Source organism: Coturnix japonica, chromosome 8 (assembly GCF_001577835.2).
Source record: "Coturnix japonica isolate 7356 chromosome 8, Coturnix japonica 2.1, whole genome shotgun sequence".
NCBI lineage: Eukaryota > Metazoa > Chordata > Aves > Galliformes > Phasianidae > Coturnix > Coturnix japonica.
The window spans coordinates 860,340-879,655 of NC_029523.1; the positions used below are offsets into that span (position 1 = coordinate 860,340).

Here is a 19,316-nt window from a genome sequence, read left to right on the forward strand (position 1 = left end):
AACTTAATAGGGAAACTCAAATACCTTTTAAGCAATGGTGACCTGAAAGGATGCAACGTTGACCTCTTTGTGTTCTACAATGGGTTCAATAGTACTGCTTATCTATTAAAAATGGAGAAAAATCTGTTTAACATTCTATAGGAAATTGAAAAAATAGTGCAAGCTTATGCTTTATCTTAAATGTGCTGTAAATATCTTGGAGTTTTTGTTGTGTTTTTTTTTTTTTTTCATGCTTTTCTTAAATAGCTCAGAGGAAAAACAGCTCTACTTGCACAATGTTCTGACCATCTTTACTACAGAATAGAACCAACAGAATTATCTGTTAAACGAGGGTAGAACCCATAAATATATTCTTGTCTCTAAGAGAATTTAACAGAATTACAATTAATACATAAGATTGAAAAAGATTCAGTAGTTGTGGCTGCTTTAATGGATTCTGCATTACTACTTCTTTTGTCTATGCTATGCTTGTGTTCAAAACAGCAGAGTTCCTCCCCAGCTGGGGACAGGAGTTTATTCTCAGGAGATACCATTTGGATTTTATTTTGCCTGACAGCAAACACTACCTGTGGGGATACTGCATTTTGTGTTCTTCAGGCTTTTTCAAGTACATTAGAAGGGGACAGGAGGGAGGGAACAAAAGTAAACCAACGTGCCAGCAAAGAAATCAGGTGCCACTGCAACCAATGTTCATTAAACACTCTGATGACCCCAATGAAAGTATCCCCAAAGAAAACTAAGATGTATTTTACTGTGTGCACATGTACACATAATACTCTATTTCTTTCATAATTCAATCATCTTGTGTTAAAGCAGTTTATCATTAGTTTGAGTACAAAGAAAGAGTGGTCATTAAGTAAACATCCTTTCTGATCATCTAGAAAATAAATAAATAATTCCGAGCTTTCCCATTAAGGTCATTTGTACCTGCTGCTGTCTATCACTTGAATAATAGGTTTCCAGTCACTTCCAGCATTCTTGATTCCAACGCTGTCCCTTTCAGCATTTTTCAACCATATCTGCAAAGAAATTTGGTGAGAGCATTAGCAATTAATGAGTCCCAAAACCATTTCATAGATGTAAAATTCATGATTAGTGGTACTTACATATAACAGTTGAACATTCTGAAAACTGCATTACTTTACAATAATCATTGTATAATTTTACATAGACCGATGCATCAAAATATTTGTTATTGTGACCACATACAAAAATAACTAGTTTGTACATGTATGCCTTCAGAAACCTGAATCTTCTAACCTATAACTTCTATCTTTATTCCTGTAAAGCATAACACTGCTAATTATGCTAAACAGTTTGTTACAAAGGGTATAATTAGATACGGAATAAGATAGACCTGATGTGCAAATAGCTCTGTGTGGGTGATTATCACCTTAAAACCTGCTGGTGGCAAATGAGTCAGAGTTTAGAGACAGACCGTGCACCCAAGTGCAAGGTGGAATCAAGATATTCAAATGCTATTTTCTGCTTTGTTCTCTATATTTTTGTTATTCTTTACAGCCAATTTCAAATTAAGAGAGCTTTTTTTGGAATGATAATCAGTATAAAACAGAATGAAATAAACCTTGAATGGGCACTCTTATTTTTATTGGTTTCTTAACCTTGAAAGATCTGGTGGATATCTTCCTGCATTTAAAATAGTGTTTGGATGAGAGTAACTTTTTTTGTTTTAAATATTTATTGTGACATTTTGAAGTGAGAAATATAAATATTATAAAGTTGTGAGAGCAAATACTAGAAATCTTATTTTTTTAAAACTACACTGGAAGTGTTTTGAACCTGATTTCATTCCCTTGCACCAGTCAAGATCTTCTCTCACTAAACTTAGAATGGGGTCAGAGTTATTACAGTGCCAACTCTGGACTAGATTGTGTATGTAGGATTTAAATATGCATAACTGGGTTGTATTTACTTGTAGTTAGTTGAGAGCAAGTTTTAAAGAGAGAACTGAATGGCTAAGAGATCATGAAGATCTCTTTTCAAAATCTTTTAAATAGTTTTCAGATTGTAATTGTGTTGTTTTGGATACATTAGCAAAATATTCCCATTTTGATTCAGTTTTAAGGAAACCTGACTTTTTAATAAATAATACTGTTAATCAGAGACCTGGTCTAACGAAGTCACCTTATCTGAATAATCAACTACAGAAAGACAGTATTTGTTTTCCCACTGTTACTCTTAATAACTCGAAGTGCACAGAATTTCTCAAGCTTAACAGTTAGGCTTTTTATATAAAACCTTTACAAAGCTGAAATATATATATTTCAGTAAATTGTACTAAGTCAAAGAAATTCTGAGTTTATTTACCTGGTAGGATTCATGAGAACACCATTGTTCTTCTACGTAACAGTGCTGAACAGAATCCCACTCTTTGTGGAGTGATTTACAATGTAATCCTCAAGGAAGCACTGATAAACTGCTGGGCTGGAATTTGGGAGAGTTTTTAGTTTAGTTTGCTTGATTTGCCAGATCCACCAATTTTAACAGATAAGAAGAGCCATTCTCTCCAACCCATTAGAAGTAGCCAGTGCCAGTTCTATATTCTTTCTCATTCTTCATCCTGTGAAGCATCTTCATCATTCAGCATTCTGATTTTTTTTAAAATAGGTCTTGGTTTGCTGTTTTTCATCAGTTGTGAATGACAGTACAGTAGTCTCAGTCTACCAATGAATTCCAGCACCACTGTAGGATAAAAGCAGAACAAACAATAATAATAATAATAATATTGCGAATATTTTTGCAAACACTACAAATACTTACAATTGAAGAATAGTCCTTCCAATCTCATTAGTGCAAGAATAACTATATTTTACCTTAGTTAAAAGCAGTGGATTTTCTTTTTTTCTGAGAGCAGCTCCAAAATTTTCCAGAACTGGATCACTGGATTTTTAAAGCCTCTAAAAAGATCGTTTTCTTTTACTCTGAAACAACTGGATGCATAGAAAACTAATTGCATTTAAATTATTCCAACAGTTGTAAAATATGTTATGGCTGAGGAGCTGCCATAAAAACAACCAAATCTTCACATTTATGCAGAATTCTCCTTTCTTCAAAGGAACAGGTATGAAACTTCCTACATTGCTCCAAAAAGATTGCCTAAAATTGGCCCAGAATTTATTTTACGACTTAATAAGATCAGTGCATGATTTATTAAAAAAAAAAAAAAAAAGGAGAGAGAGAGAGAGAAAAGTTTTTTTTCACGAGTTACGTTATTGTGGCTTCAAGCAGACCTAGAAACGGTGTAATAATCATCACACGATCTTTGCAGAAGTGACGGTATATCATCTGATTTGAACATTCAATTATGCCAGCAGTTAAAAAATCTCTGTTGCCACTGATCTGATACAAACGTTATTTTTAATTATTCTCAATCATTTTTCTTTAGTATTAAGCCTAAAACCACTGTCATAGATCTACCACTGTGCTCAGAAGATGCTGATTTTCTGGATAAAGACATCTTAACTCTCAGCTACTCATTGTTTAAAATAGGCAATGGCAAGGCCAGTTTTCAACAACTTCTACTGGAATCACTAAACTTGATTTTTTTTCTAATTACTCTTATGTGTTTTAAGCCAAATTTTTAAGAGACTAAACTTAAACATAACTAGTCTCCCTCACTATGATTCTTTATAATGTGAATAAGTAGGAAACACAAGTTCTCTTTGTCTAACCACAGAGTGAGCATTACTTACTACTTGCTAAAATTTACTCACAGTAAATCAATAAACGTACTGTTTGTGGACAAGTCAGATTAAGCATTTTAGGAGAATAAAGTATACAGAGTGCAGATGCTCAGGCAGCAATGTAGTCTTCACATGCTCCATCACCTGCCCTTGTTCAGCATCCCTAAGGAAGGATAGTCCCTCTCAGTGGAAGTGCATTTTAATTTTACTGCCAGCTCAGTACTCAGTTGAAGTGAGAAACAAACAAAGAGCCGATTAATTTCTGCCAACAAAATGACAAGTTTTTTCATGTGCAGCTGTCTGGCTGGAATTAGGCTGAAATGACTTGTTTCATTTCAGTTATTTCCCTAAATCAAAGCCACGATGTGGCATGATGTACAGATTGCACTTCCAGGGAATACTTGAAATATGTTTTCTTTATTTAATATATTTATACCCAAAACATTGAGAGAAGGTAGAAGGGAATGGACAGAGGAAACGATCATATATATAATAAATCTGCATTCATTAGCTTTTCCTTTCTCCACAAAATATTTTTTTTTCAAGAGTTGGCTTTCAAACAATAGGAACTAAAAATGCAGAGATTTCCAATGCAAATTTAAAACACTGTATCTTGATTTTCAACTCATTCACGTATCTTACATACCTTTACTATTTAAGGAGCCTACAATGCCCTTTACTTTTAAACAATGCACTAAAAATCTATTTTTAGAAGCACTTTTTCACATTTCTGTAGATTTGTTTATCTAGAGTACCTCCCATGGAACACTGAACAGCAAAGTATCCTAGATTTCTCTAATGTTTCTTCTAGAATACCTAGGCCAACATTAATTATTCAGGAAAATAAGGCTTAAATTACAGAAGAGATCGTGCAAACAAAATGTTCTGGAATAGCATAGTTTATGTAGTAAACTTCTCTATAAAAAGAAAATGTTTTGTGGTGATCACTTAGGGCGAGAGATATTTTCACAAGTTGCAATAAAAGAATAACTAGCTTCTAAATGATTGTTACTGATGTCTGTTCAAAGGATGACTCATCCGCTCCAACATACTTGTGGGAATGACAGTTGATATTCTCTGACTTGGAAGTCTCACATATGTTTTTAGATAAAGCATTTAATGTCATATTCAAGGAGGGAAGGAGGGAGCTAGAAAGATAAGTAAAAAGACCTTTATCAGGAAATGTGTAATCTTGGTGATAATACATTCCATGAGTGTGGACATAAGAAAAAAAACCTTCTCCTTAGCAAATATATATATATATTTATATATATTTAATTGTGAGTAAAAGAAGCATTGTCTCCTGGTGCATTAACCACACTACCAAGCCGCCCAGAGCTACTACAGACAGCAGATGATTTCAACTTGATACAACCTTGAAAAACAACATCTGAAGTTGTCCTTGCTATGAGCACAGAGTAGAAAGGCCCTTCTAAGGTGGTTACAATTAGTGCTAATAACTAATAATAATTACTCTTAGTTGTTAATCCTTAGGCACAGTACATATGCTCATCTGTTTTGTATGCCCATTAAGAAACAGGGCTCAATATAGTCTAATTTAAAAGGACAGGGAAGTTTTCATTATTTCAGCAAATCACAGTCTCCATTTCAAGGCAGTTTGCAAAAAGAATCGTGGATCTATAGAATTTATAGGATTACTTAGAAACACATAACACTGATTTTCTGTCACACAAGTAATGATTTTATTTGGACAAGACTAGATATTCCTTGAGGAAATCACTATCAGAATAAGAGCTGATATAATTTCATATATAGGACCTACAGTTTAATAAGTAACAGGTATATCAGAAGGTTTGTCCTAAGGCATTACAAAGTTTTGAAACTGTTACTTTTATTTCTGGTGCTACCTAAATCATTTTAGAAAATGTAATCAATAAAGACTGTTTTTCCTTTCTAGCTCCCGATTTTCATACATATTCTCTAATGTTCAGTCCATTCAAGCTTTAAAGCCAAATCTGAGCATTCCTGAAACTTAACTAAAACTTAACCAGTGAATTCACTGTCCAAAGAATTTATTTATATGTATTTCAAACTTCTTTACCATAACAACTCAGTGTTTCAGGAGGTAGAAGGTGCTTGCAGATTCATAGCATTATAGTCAAATTGTGTGCTAGGGTTATCATGCCACCTCAAGTATGGCTTTTAGATAGCTTTTGTTGTGCACTGACTACTGTGTTTGCACTTCCTATGTGTGTGAATTGGTGGATCTGATTAGCAGAGGCAGGTTTTCAGTCAAGACTTAAGACTACCAAATCAGCTCGGTTTTCCTTACTTGAATTATCTTTAGTAATAAGGACAAAACAAAAAACAAAAAAATTCAAGAATATGATGAGATAATATATTTAGATCAAATATTAACTGACTCAATTTCAAAAGACTATCTAACAGTAAATAGCACAGTACAAGCCTTTCCTTAAATTGCTCACTTCACAGGAAAACTTGTGGGACATGCATTCACACCCAGCCATTCTCCCTTCACCTTTGACAAACTGGTCAGAAGATGCAGTAATAAAAAAACACATCCTCCTACTAGATCAGGTGGTTGAAGCCCCAGTCTTTTTCTCTTCACTTCTCACTACGTCTTCCACTAAATCTGATATACCGATGAAACACACTATCTTCAAAAAAGACCTATCAGCCTAGATCCTTGATACCAAAGAGACGTGACAAAAGCAGTCTACATACCACACAACTGAATTCCTTGTATGCAAAAATAAATTCCCCTCTCACCATTTATATCACTGCTGTGTAGGCTGATGTGACCATAAAGAAAAATTCTATTCAGGCTCAGAAAAGAAACAGCTGCAGTACTCACAGAAGATAAAAACGTCCGAATCTGGTGTCCAAAGCTAGGCAGATGGGAGCTGTCAATGATCAAAAAGAACAGAAATAAAACAAAATGAAACAGAATATAGAAGACCATGTCCCACATCAGGGTCCAAAGAAGTTTTCTCCCCTTCTACCATTAGCTCATCTCCTTACTTGCTCTCAGCTCCAGCAGCCAGCACCATTAAGTGTAATCATTCCACCCTACCTCAGCACCAAAACACATTGACTACAGTAAATGAAGCTCTAAAGAGACAGATCTTATGCCTGTCATGAGAGACAAAATGCCTCTATATGTAGGTGACATGACTCTAGAGCCTTTAAGACACTTAGACATTTTGTATTTTCACAAAAACATGATTTAGCTGTGAAATATTAGATGTGATACAAAATAAATACTGCACACGAACAACATGAGAGCAAAGAAAGGGTCCACTGTACTGGAAAATATGTCTTCTGTTAACAGAAATGTGTTTCACTTAAAAGGCCCTAAAACAGGATGCAATGGTAAGATATGTGTCTTTGGTAAGAAATCTATATTTGTCTGATATTCTCATTTTATCTCTACAGTGCAGATGAAAAGAATATGCTTCTATTTTGTTCTGTGTGTTAGAACCACTTACTTTGGTCTTGAATATCTTCTCACAATGAACAATGATATTATGAACCACTGAAGCTAAATTGTTATGCACAGTATTTTATGTCCATTTGGTGTTTTGGGAGTCATCAATTGCTTGTTTTCTTGTTCAGTGTGGAGTCATGTACTGTTCAAGTGCAACCTAGAATAGTTCAGTAACGGATGTTTGTAATCTATGTCTTTGTCCACATGCTTGCCTGTTTAGAACAATATCACAGATGCAAATAACAAAACCTGATTTTTCCTGATGCATGCAGATCCTCCAAAGTATGATAGGATATGGCCGAATATTTCTTCTCTTGAGGTTTCTAAACCAAACCAAGGTAGGATGCTGTAAAATTCCTAGTGGTGTAAAATTTACCAAATTTCTTTCAAAGAGCCCCTCAACATGGCAGCAAAAATAATAACAATGGTAATACAACTCCTTGTTTTTTTTCTAGTGCTGAGTAATGATATTCTGTGAGAAAATATCTACAGAGTTCAACATCAAAGAAACCTTAACTGAATTGGGCATCTTTCAACAATAAGATCATGCACACATCAATACGTAAACTCTGGAAATGTAGACACACAGGTTATAAGTACTGATACGTTAAGTTGTACAGAAGCCCCTAAATAATATGGTATGACTTGTATAAACAGCGCAGTCTGTATTATGAACAAGTTTTCAGATTTTTTGAGTGAGAAAGATTGCAATTGTTTTCTTTAAACACACTTATTTATATTTTGTTTCCACTTTCTTTTCACAAGCAAGCTGGGAATTCTCAGCTTGTATGCCATTCAGCCTGCAAGCATGGTCTCTGCAGAATAGACTGTTCTATGCAATTCAAATTCCACACAAAAAAAATTACTCACAGACTTTGCTGTGATGATTAGCACTGAAAGTGACAGAATGAGTTTTTTAGATGAGTAATAAAGTAAAAGCAATATTCTTTGTTATTTGAAGATTTATTCAGCTGTGCTGCACATTCCATAACAATCATTCAGTGTAAAAATATAATGGTCCTTCTTTTTTCATCCTTATTTACTGCCCTGATAACCATTCACTCCCAAGAAAACCCTGCAGAAATTTCGCTCTGACAATTCAGAGGATGCCTTTTCTGGCCTGTAGCACATATTGATGGAGAAAGAAATTAATTAAAAGGTGATATAGAAAATAGCCACTCAACTAAACTAACAAACAAAAAAGAAACAAAAAAGAAACAAAAAAAAAAGAAAAGAGGATTCCGCTGGGAAAGTATCTTAGAATGGCTGCAAGTTTTTGCATGTGTTCCTTAAACAAACAAAACAAAATACAGGTTGATGTCTACTCCTCTGCTCTAAGCCTGCCTTATTCATAACACATCATAGCTCAATCATTCATACTACTTGTAATCTAAGACCTAACTTCACTGCACAATACATCTCGAGCAGCACAAGATTACTCATTGTTTCTTCCCCAGTAAATAAGAGCCAGCTTTAGTAGAATTATTTTTGATATTATGTTATGGAACACAAAACACAAAAACTTAAAAACATTTCTATTTAGATTATATGCTTGCAGTACATTGTTACAGTGTTATATATTTACTGGAAATTAAATACCTGTCAATTATAGTGTGTAATGAGAATGATTTCAAAATTATACCTAATATTATTTTATCATGATTAATTTCTTTATGCTAATAGTCCAGAGTATATTTGCAAGTAAATTTCATAAAACCCTTTTTAGGGCACACTGGTTGCCTTATAGCCTTTGATCATGAACTAGTATTAGTTACCACACAACATCTAGCAAAAAATTGCCAGTGTGCATATGTGAATTACTTTCTCTGTATCTTGGATACTACAGCTCAAATGATTCAATAGTTGGTAGTCTATATTACATTTTCAGTAAGTTTCATGGTTTCCTTATAAAACAGTAGCCATTTTTAAAGTTATTTAAAATGGTAAAGAAACAAAATAGTTTATTTTAATCTTTTGATTTATTCCTATATGAAATCTTTTCTAATTTACTGTTCATTTTATTACCTATCCAGTTGCTCCCAAATTATCTATGACAACTGTTTCTTCTGTTCAAGTTGCAAACCACAAGAGAGGTAGGAATTCTTGGATTCATACAGTGATTTCATAGTGCTATGTGTCGTGAAAACATTGCACTGTATGAATCTGGAATATCTGTGAAGTGAACCCTTCAGCTTAACTGGTGAGGCATCTTCATTGACAACAGAAACATTAAGTCACATAAACATAAGGCATACACAAAAAAATAATAATTCTTTTTACACAGTCACTGCTGACGTATAAGGTGATGTAACACTTGGATTTGAACTAATGGAATATTAAAATATTCAGATTGTTAACTAGAAATGAAATGTTTTTTAGAGATTTTCTTTCCTCACCCATCTGTAAAAATTATAAAAATGGAAAGAAAAAGGTTAGTTGAGGGGAAACAATACATTAAAAAGTCAATATCATCAAGAAGTATCTGTAAGTGCCATGGAGTTGAATATGTAGTTATGTCTTTTAATGCATTGTAAGTGTGTCTTACATCTTCATTTTATTGTAACAGTGTGCAAATTGAAAGTACAGGCATTATTTTTTGTACTGATGTTTCAGCGTTTTATCAAAATAATGGCATTATGTGGGCATAATGAAGGATGCCAATGTTATCTCAGTTGCAGACAGGCAACCTATTTGATTTGCATATTTATCAATCTGTCTGAGCCCTGAGATATTTTCATTGGTTTTCTTCATCTATTTATCTATAAAGAGTACATATAAACATGTTTTGTCATTCTGTAGCTATTTGTGAGCTTCTCCCTATTTACGAAATACACATCACTAAGGACTGGAGATACCAGCAAATGTTTCTACTTAGTTTGACTCATTTGATGAGATTATGATAACTGTATGTTTTATAGCAGGTCATGTCTAAGGTCACAAGAAAATCTCCTTTGTCTTTTGCTAGATTACAGAGGAGGAAACCAGAGTTACTGGACAATGAAAAAGAAAAAAAGAATTTAATGATCTCCCAATGTACTTTTCTTGAAACACTTTTCCGTGATTTTAATTGGAAAATGACACTGATTGCTGTCTTGTGCATTATCAATTTCTGTTTTAAAACTGTGCTTCCCTTACCTGTGTGTCTACCATTGTTTCATGTGATGACGTTTCATGTTTTACTGGTCCCAGCTGAAGCCTGAGTTGAACCCAGTCCTGACTAATAGCACAACAGTACATCATCTCAAAGATGTAAATGTGCAGCATTATAACAGAGGGGAGGCAACAGGGTATTCATTTTATAGGAAGACATACTCAACCTTTACATGAGCATCCTTCAATATTTAATTTTACGCTTTATTCAGTAGGATCAGGGTTGTCACATCACAATCACTGCACTGAAAATCATCTGTAAAGGCTCATACAGTCAGTTCTTTTGTGAATTGGAAAGGAATTCCTGAATCATCCAAAGATAATTATCAAATCTAAAATGGCTCTCTCTTATCCCTTTCTCCTTAGCACTGAACACACCTAGCTAGCTTTACTTCTCCTTTGAGGTTTCACTTTCCAGTTCATTTACTCCTTATTGTTACACAGCTTTAAACTGCCTCTAGTTTATCTGTGCCTTTCCTGACATAAAGAGTTAGGAATTGAAAGCGGTATTTTGTAGCAGTGTAAGTTCATGGCATTTCAATCTTGTTAAACCATTTTCAGCCTGATTTTGGTACTTTTCCTCCACTTCTTTCAGCAATTGCATGGCTTTTCCAACATGTGAACGTTACTGTTCTGCTAACCAGAGACATATGCTTAAAAACATTAAGATGTACTTTCTGGTCTTTGTGCACTGGTAGGGGGGAATAACATTATAATCTATAAAGGCCATACAGCATTGACAGGTATTAGGTAATCAGATGCAATGATGCTTAACACAATTCTAGTTGTTATGTCTGAGTAGCTCAGGGAAGCACTTTATGTAACCACTGGTGAAAATTCTTTTGCTTTTTTGCTTTTTTTTTTTTTTTTTTAATATATATATAGACCTGGAAAAAATGTATAGACGATTCACTGAGCGGGCCAATAGCAACAAGCAAAATAAGTTCATTTGATTGCATTAGCAAAATGGAAGAAAAGCAATAATTAGGAAAAATTGGTTATCATCTGGCATTTAACGGCATTAAGACTGGTTCTAGTGGTTTTCAACACAAAAGAGCAGTACCCACAATAATCATAGAATCACCTGTGTTGAAAGGGACCCACAAGAATCAGAGTTAAAATCCTGACTATACATAGGGCAACCTAAGACTTAAACCATTTACCTTAGATAGCAGTCAAAATATTTCTTGAACACCAATGAGCTTTGGACTTTTCAGGGGTACTTGTTCCACTGCCTGACCCTTTCTCAGTGAAAAACTTTTTCCCAATATCCAATCTGAACTTCCTCTGCTGATGTTTAAACCATTACATTCTATCACAGGTCATCAGAGAGAACTGGACTAATTATACACCCTAAAAATTGAAAAAAATGCATTGGAACTTGAGAGGGCCTTCAGAGTCTTTTTTAAGAGTGTACTTGTGCATCAAACTGAGCCTTTCAGAATCATTAGATTCTTCTTCAGTCAAGATCATAACTTGGAGAAAGCTTTGCTATAGCAGTGAATTATTTTTTGTGCAGCAATTTTTTTGTGTGTTTTTGTAATAGCCAATTATGTGTAGTATTGCTGAAGGTCATATCAATTTCAGAGAGGAAATAGTGCAGTTATTCATTCACAAAACATTCTACTATTTTAAAAACAAAAGATGAGGTAGCATAGTCTGATTTACTGTCAGGTACTTTGCCACATAGTCTCGTAACATAAGAATGCACTATTATTTTGCTGCCTGTTACTGCTTCGTCTGAATTCACCTGCAGCGTGATTTATGTTTAGCCACAAGACTGACAAACAGATCAGCACAGTATCTTCTCACCAAAACAAGCTGTGTGATGGGGGCAGAAGACAGGTGCTATGTCAAAGCAGAAATTACAGAACTGCTTCTTAATGTGAGATTCAAAATGATCAGATTGCTTATCTCCAAACAGTCTTTCTTATTTTATAAATTCAACACACTAAAATTTACCATTGTAAAAATTTTGACTGTGGTCCTGTTTGATAGTGCTAGCTTCCACTATTATACCTCTACCTCACAAGGGCAGTTTTCACTCAGGTAAGACAGATAAGCTAGGGGAGAAATGCAGATGGACAGCTGGCCGAGATGCTGAATCTCACTGACCAGTTGCAATGGAGAAACTCTAACACTTTTCCTCCCAATTTGATTATCAAAGAATCATAAAATATGACAAATTATGTTTACTGGTAGCGTACTGAAACTAGTACACCAAGTCTTTTACTTCACAGCAGTTACAGGGATCAAAATTATCAGGCTAACATGAACTGTGAGCATTACTTCACCAGCTTTATATAAAAGAAAATGGGAATGTGCATATGTTAACTGAATATATATATGTAAATTGAAATAACGTTTCCTGGCAGCAGAAAGGCAGTTCTAAAGATGGATATCCATGTTACACTAAGTGCTGTAGGTAAAAGAAAATATATAATCTATTTACAGGCTGCTAGATCAGACGAATAGCAAAAGAAGTATATCCATATTGCGTGCATAATGCACTCATAAACATGGACTGGTATAGCAGTTTCTTAATAAACATGCATACACATTGTTTAAGACACACTACCCCAATAACTTGTGGACTCATTATGTGCCCAGCACAATCAGCAGTGCACCTCAGAAAAGTCACAGGGACCTGGTCCCTGCCATGTATATAAAAAATGATCATTTTACACCCTCTGCTACAACTACTGTCTAATTATAGGTTAAGTTAACCTCAAGCCATCAAAGTACTTCCACATCACTGCACCCAGCTTTCCATTATTGCACAGAAACATACCATAGTCTTTTTTTACTAATTTAATAAGCTACATCTCTAAAGCATCGGTGGTGTTGCTACAAATTGGAAGGGTGTTTGAGAACCTCAGTGCCCTAATGGCTGGATACTATCTTCTAGTTTACAGCTGTAGTGTCTCAATGGCCAGTTGGTCTTGTGCCAGTGTTGTCCATTAGCACAGATACTCACTTATGATAATAGACCATCTTCTTGATGTATTTATAGCCTGGCAATATGCCAGCTTCTATTTCCTGGACTAGACTTATCAAATTATCATAGTCTTCACTTTTTAAATAGGCTCTCTACTTCTCTGATCATCCTAATAACCTTTCCTGCATTTATTCTGAGCTCAGACTCAGAACTGAGCAATCAGACCTACACAGGCTTTCCACACACACCGCAGCTGTGCCTTGTGTAATGATATTGATACTTTCCTAATTTTCTTTTGTCTGAGTAAAACCACATATTGCTTGTGATTAAATACTGAGGCAGTAGTATTCTATATGTAACATAGGTTTGTTTATTTTTCCAAAGAGGCTGTCATGCCAGCTGCAATTCAGATGGCTGCAATAAGCCATGTATCCTTTCTATCCAGTACACATTTCAGAGTTTTCAAGCTCTTTTCTGACCCAGTTGTTCCTCATGTCTGAACTAAAACTGGGTTAACACTTACCTTAGAAATGTGCCAGAAATGGTTCTTAAATAATACTTCTCTTCCTTTTTTTCCTCTGTTTCAGTTGTTTTAGGAGGTTCTCACCAAAACTGTCAACTCGAGATTTATGTGTTCTTTAAGTAAAACAGTCCCTTCCCAAGGTGCTGACCAGTTACAGTACCCTGAGCTGATTTCAGTACTAGTTTTAAATGCTCACCACTTATGTCAAAACAAAACTTTTGTAGATTTAAATGTGTTGAGGTTTGACAATTTCGTCCTCTGTATGCAGTATTTTTAATGAGGAAGATTTTCCTGTGTCTTGACTTATATTCATTTCAAATATGCAAAAAAGGCATGCATTTCTATCAGCAGAAACTGAGCCTCCAGTACTCCTGAAAGGTTTACAACTGCAAATGCTTCAGTTCCATCAGGTCTGCCAATAGCAGCCAGCCTTTGATGTCATGCCATGGTCGGTCACATTAACCTGCCTGAAACAAGCCTCACTTCCATTGCAGATAAACATCTGCTGTTGTCCATGTTACATTGATTAACATATATGTGCCATTCATTCATACTTCTTCTCATAGTTCATTTTTACTGAGCATGTAATGTGCTATTACTCTGCTGCTGTATACATTTTGTATACATTTCTGTTCTTCCTTGAAAGACTGTGAATGCTTCGGGCACTCCAACCGGTGCAGTTACATCGAGCTGCTCAATACGGTCATTTGCGTGAGCTGTAAGCACAACACTAGAGGTCAGCACTGTGAGTTATGCAGGCTGGGCTACTTCAGAAATGCTTCTGCAGAGCTGGACGATGAAAATGTGTGCATAGGTCAGTCCCGGGGTAACTGTGGCTTTTCTTCTGTGCCTTTTCAGCTACTGGCAGCTGCTAGGGACTGCTGCTGCTTAATTGCTACTTGAGCCAGAATGAGCTTTTTCAATGGATAAGAACATCTGTGTAGACTTTCCATCTTGTTGCTTTAGTTTTCATTGTAGCCCCAAGGAAGTATTTTGGATCTCTGCATGATGATGAAATCCCTTGCCTAAGGGCCCTGGGAAGACTCTCCCAGGAAGCCCCAAGAAGCTGACTGTGTTGCCCTGCAGCAGGGAGCTGTACGTGTGTGAAAACAGAAGCTTTTGGGTCATAAATCCCTGTTCCTAGTCTAACTTTAAAAATTATTAGTACATTCATGAACACTTGCAGAAGATCTACAAAAGTTGCCAGGTACATGAACAGAAAATGGGGCTTGGTGTTTGTTAACCCCTTTTCTTAGAATCATAAAATGGCCTGGGTTGAAAAGGATCTCAAAGACCATCCAGTTTCAACCACCCTGCCACATGCAGTGTCACCAACCACTAGGCCAGGCTACCCAGAGCCACATCCAGCCTTGCCTTGAATGCTTCCAGGGTTGGGGCATCCACAACATCTCTGGGCAACCTGTTCCAGTGCGTCATCACCCTCTATGTGAAAAACTGTCTCCTAATATCTAACCTAAACCTCCCCTGTCTGAGCTTAAAACTATTCAACCTTGTCTTATCACTATCCACCCGTATAAACAGCTGTTCCCCCTCCTGTTTATATGCTCCCTTCAAGTACTGGAAGGCCACAGAGAGGTCTCCCTGGAGCCTTCTCTTCTCCATCTTTTATTAATCTAAATTTTAAAAGAAAATGTAGCTCCAGATTCTACTCATGAGCTGCCAACTCCTCTCTCCTTCGAGAAGAAACAGAAATTATGCCCATGTGATTAGAATTTATCAGACCACTTTGACATAATGTCAATTTAAATATAGGAAACCAAGATGAAAGCAGGATTCTAAACCTAATATCTGATGTAACTATCCAAAATACAGAATTAAAGCAAATGTCAGAACTAATTAAGAAATAGCATAGTACAAAAAATGTCACGCAACAAGAATACGTGTTGTTCTCTTATCACCTCAAGTCAGTAGATAGAAAATGATAGGACAATAGGAGAAGACCAAGGACAGTCAATAAAAGGTTCGCTATTGGCTTCATACAATATCCAGTAGTGAACACATCCCCACAGAAGGCATTATTCAAACAACTGACTGACAATTTCATTGTATAGAGTTGCTTATAGACACAAGCATCAGAATAACATTTTCCCAATTTCCACCGTGATTAGTTTTTCTTTCCACTCTCCAAGAAGGAAAAGAAAAAGAAAGAGGGGGGAAAAAAAAAAAAAAAAAGAAAGATTTTCATACCAAAATAGGCTACAGATGAATAAGTGACATTGTAATGTTCTTTATAATCCATTCCTGAGATTCAATCCAGACATTTTGTAGGTTGCTATTATTTGTTTCAGTCTACAGTTTGTCAGATTTACATTTTATTTTGTGATAAACACCTGGACTGCATCCATGCACTGCATTTCACATGTCCTTCTTTTAACTTTGCTTGGCAACACATTCAGAAAATGCATGATCTCCTTTGACATTAATTAGTCTGAGCTAATATAAACTTCAGTAGGCAAGTCATGATTTCTTATATGACTGTGCTGAGGATGTTAACCCACTCAAATGTTATCAGTAAAAAGCAGTGTCCTTCAAATTTGTTTGATGCAAACGAGGGACAGCATTGATACGACATCAGGGCTATATAATTTCAGCTGTCTAAATAGGCCTAATACGCATGATACTCTGGGATTTTTCATCAGCTCATGCAGTAAATTGTTTTCCCACGCACACTTCATGTGCTAAGTTAGCATCTGTAGCGATATCCTTAAGGCTGGGAAGTTAATAAACCAGGGGTAAAAACTAAGTAGATTTTTAATTAATTTGCAAGTAATATATTTAGCATGTCTTAGTACTGTGCATATCAGAATGGCCCAGACACTAAGAAAGTAAAATAAAATAAACTTTCATTTATCAAGAGTCTTAAAAAAAAAAAAAAAAAAAAAAAAAAAAAGAAAGAAAAAGAAAAAACAGAAAAGAAAGCAGAATTAAGTCCATCTAGTCCGTAAGCAAGCAAAATTCTCATGGGCTCCCATTCTAGATGACTACAGGATCAACACAGTTTTGCTGCATATTATGTAAATTTGTTTAAATAAATAATATTCTTATTGGTCTAGGGCAGTATTGACAATCATAGTGATCATAACGCATGCAAAATCCTTTTTTCTCAACTGATTTACCAGCTTAGTAGTACTTTTCATACTATTGCTGGCATAAAACCAGTGGACTGCAATGGATACCAAAGAACTTTTTAGGGGAGGGAATAATAATAATAATAATAATAAAGCAATCAAAAAAGCGGGAGTTTCTGCTTGAAGTGCTTTCTTGACGCGGTGCTAAGATTCAATACTGCAAAGCATGGGGCATGTTTTCAATGCAGAGAGCGAATGGATTCACCATCCTGCTGCATCAAACACATGGAGTCTTGCTCTATTGGAAATGCTCATTTCTCTTCTGAGAGCAGTGTTGTGAATTTTAAGTATGATTAGAACATTACATTAACAGTAACATTTTAATAATCAGAATTTCAGAAACTACAAATCTTATTCCCATAAAAAGTCTAATTTTTCCAGGTTAACTCTTTCCTCTTCAGCTACATATATAGAAAGTTCAAGGATATTTAGATAAGATAGGTTACTGGCAGCTAGCAGGGGTTTGGCTCTGATTTATCAAAACTACTTACATAGTTTTGATATGTATATGGTAAGTAAGTGGGTAACGTGAATCTTAGTCAATGCTATCTAGATGATGAAAATGTTTCATTTTTTAAAACCAGAAGTATTAAAAAGCATTCAAATATTGAGAGGGGATTTTGCTGTTGTCATTTGATTGATTTTTTTTATTTTTTTCTTTTTTATTATGTAGTGAATGCAGCATACGTTACAGTGGGCTTAAATCTTATTTCATTATGCTCTTAATTTTTTTGAAGTAAAATTAAATTATTTCCTAAAATGAAATATCAAATGTTTGTGGATTTGTCACTTGAATTCGAAATTGCCTTTAGTGGACAACTCAATTTCTAACATAGTGTGACTTACATGCTATTTTAACCTATTTTTTAATTTAAAAAAAAAATAAAAAAATTCACTGGGCAAGCTTGTAGTGGAATTTAGCAAAACTGGAAGAACTTCTCTAGTTTTACAAGTTCTTGATCAAGTTCTAATAACTCTGTTTCAGTGAATACACCCACTGGTAAGCATGAATAGTATTGAAACCCCCAAGTGGACCCAGAGTAATACATCATTTCCTTTGCTTTTATGACATAAATACTGAAATATTGATTATTGTCTCACTTATAAGATCCAACCTAGTTGTCACCCTAGTCTTAAGCTCCAGTTAATATCTGTGAAAACTTAATAAATTCCAATGATAAGTGCTTTAAGGGTTGTTCTGTAGCCACTGTCAACCCAGAATGATAGCAGCAAGCCTGTAAGCTTCAGCTCATTTTCCCAGTGTTTTATTTTATTTTAACTTAATGGCAGAATTATATTTATATAGTGCATTTCTTTGATGACTTCTACTGGTATCTTCCCATCCTTTACAGTCACCAAATTGAGGTCAGGAGAAAGATTCCTACCCAGTTGGATCAGCAGAAGCTATTTTTTTTTTCCTATCCTGGAGCCTGGTGTATGTTCTTGCTAAGATGATCTGGAAATGTTACTTAATGACCTATTGTTACAAGGTCATAAGGATACCTACTGTCTTCATTTGGCACTCTGGAATTGTAGCTTTTGATCTTTTTAACGTCTTAGGCAGGTGATGGGAAGTTTTGTATGGCCTATCATATAGTGCTGGACAATGAGCTTGGACGTTCTGTTGACCTTTCTAGGTTAGACTGTGTCAACTGTGTACTGGGAAAGATGCAGGCTAGATTGAGTTACTGAAGGTTCCCAGGTCTGCACTCTGATTTGAACCACCACTTTTACAAAACTGGCTTGACTTACGGTTTTCTTTGTGGTAAAACACAACATGGACCTAGTACTTCTAACATATTTATATGATAACTCAGTAGAACAGCTTTCGCTGACTCAGAGACAGGTTCTTGTTCTGTGGCCAATTTAGCACTATGTATCTGTAGCATTCAATAGCATAGGCCACTCATTTCATTCAAAAATACTTCTTTTTAATCAGTGTAGGTCTGCTTTGTCCAACTAAGTTATTTTTAATGTGTAAGAACTGGGCCCTGTGTTTCTAATGTAATTCCAAACCTTTTGTCCTTCAAGATTTTCTATAAACATCTTAAACAAACGTGACTTATTGCATTCAATATGTAACTCCATTCTATGTCTATTTACATGAACAATTTGTACATCTGATTAACATCAGAATTGCCAGCAAGTGGCACCCATCACGGCATAAATGTGCTGTCTTGCACAATATTTTTGGCATTACAGCATTCAGCTTCATTAATGAACGTTGCTAGCTAATTGACTATATTATTATTGTGGACATCCAACCTCCAAAGGTAACTTCTCTTCCTCGGCATGCCAAATCAAGTGTCAGGTTCAAAGCGTCATCTGTAATTTACAGCTATTAGACACTGAAACAACAGATGACAAAAGTATTTCTGGCAGT

General features: G+C 35.3%; 1 protein-coding gene across 12 annotated transcripts in view; it reads left to right on the plus strand.

The window, feature by feature from the left end:
* The window catches only part of NTNG1 (netrin G1), a 149,239-nt gene that overhangs the window by 104,473 nt on the left and 25,450 nt on the right, over nucleotides 1–19,316 (plus strand). For 4 of the 12 annotated variants that reach the window (XM_032446167.1, XM_032446166.1, XM_032446168.1 and 1 more), the window contains exons 6-8: nucleotides 7,446–7,511; nucleotides 9,207–9,266; nucleotides 14,431–14,598. The exons of 2 other annotated variants lie outside the window; for them this stretch is intronic. In XM_032446167.1, coding sequence (XP_032302058.1) covers nucleotides 7,446–7,511; nucleotides 9,207–9,266; nucleotides 14,431–14,598 — 294 coding nt within the window. The remainder of the gene's footprint in view (nucleotides 1–7,445; nucleotides 7,512–9,206; nucleotides 9,267–14,430; nucleotides 14,599–19,316) is intronic. 6 more of the 12 variants (XM_015869499.2, XM_015869505.2, XM_015869501.2 and 3 more) reach the window with 3 other exon arrangements.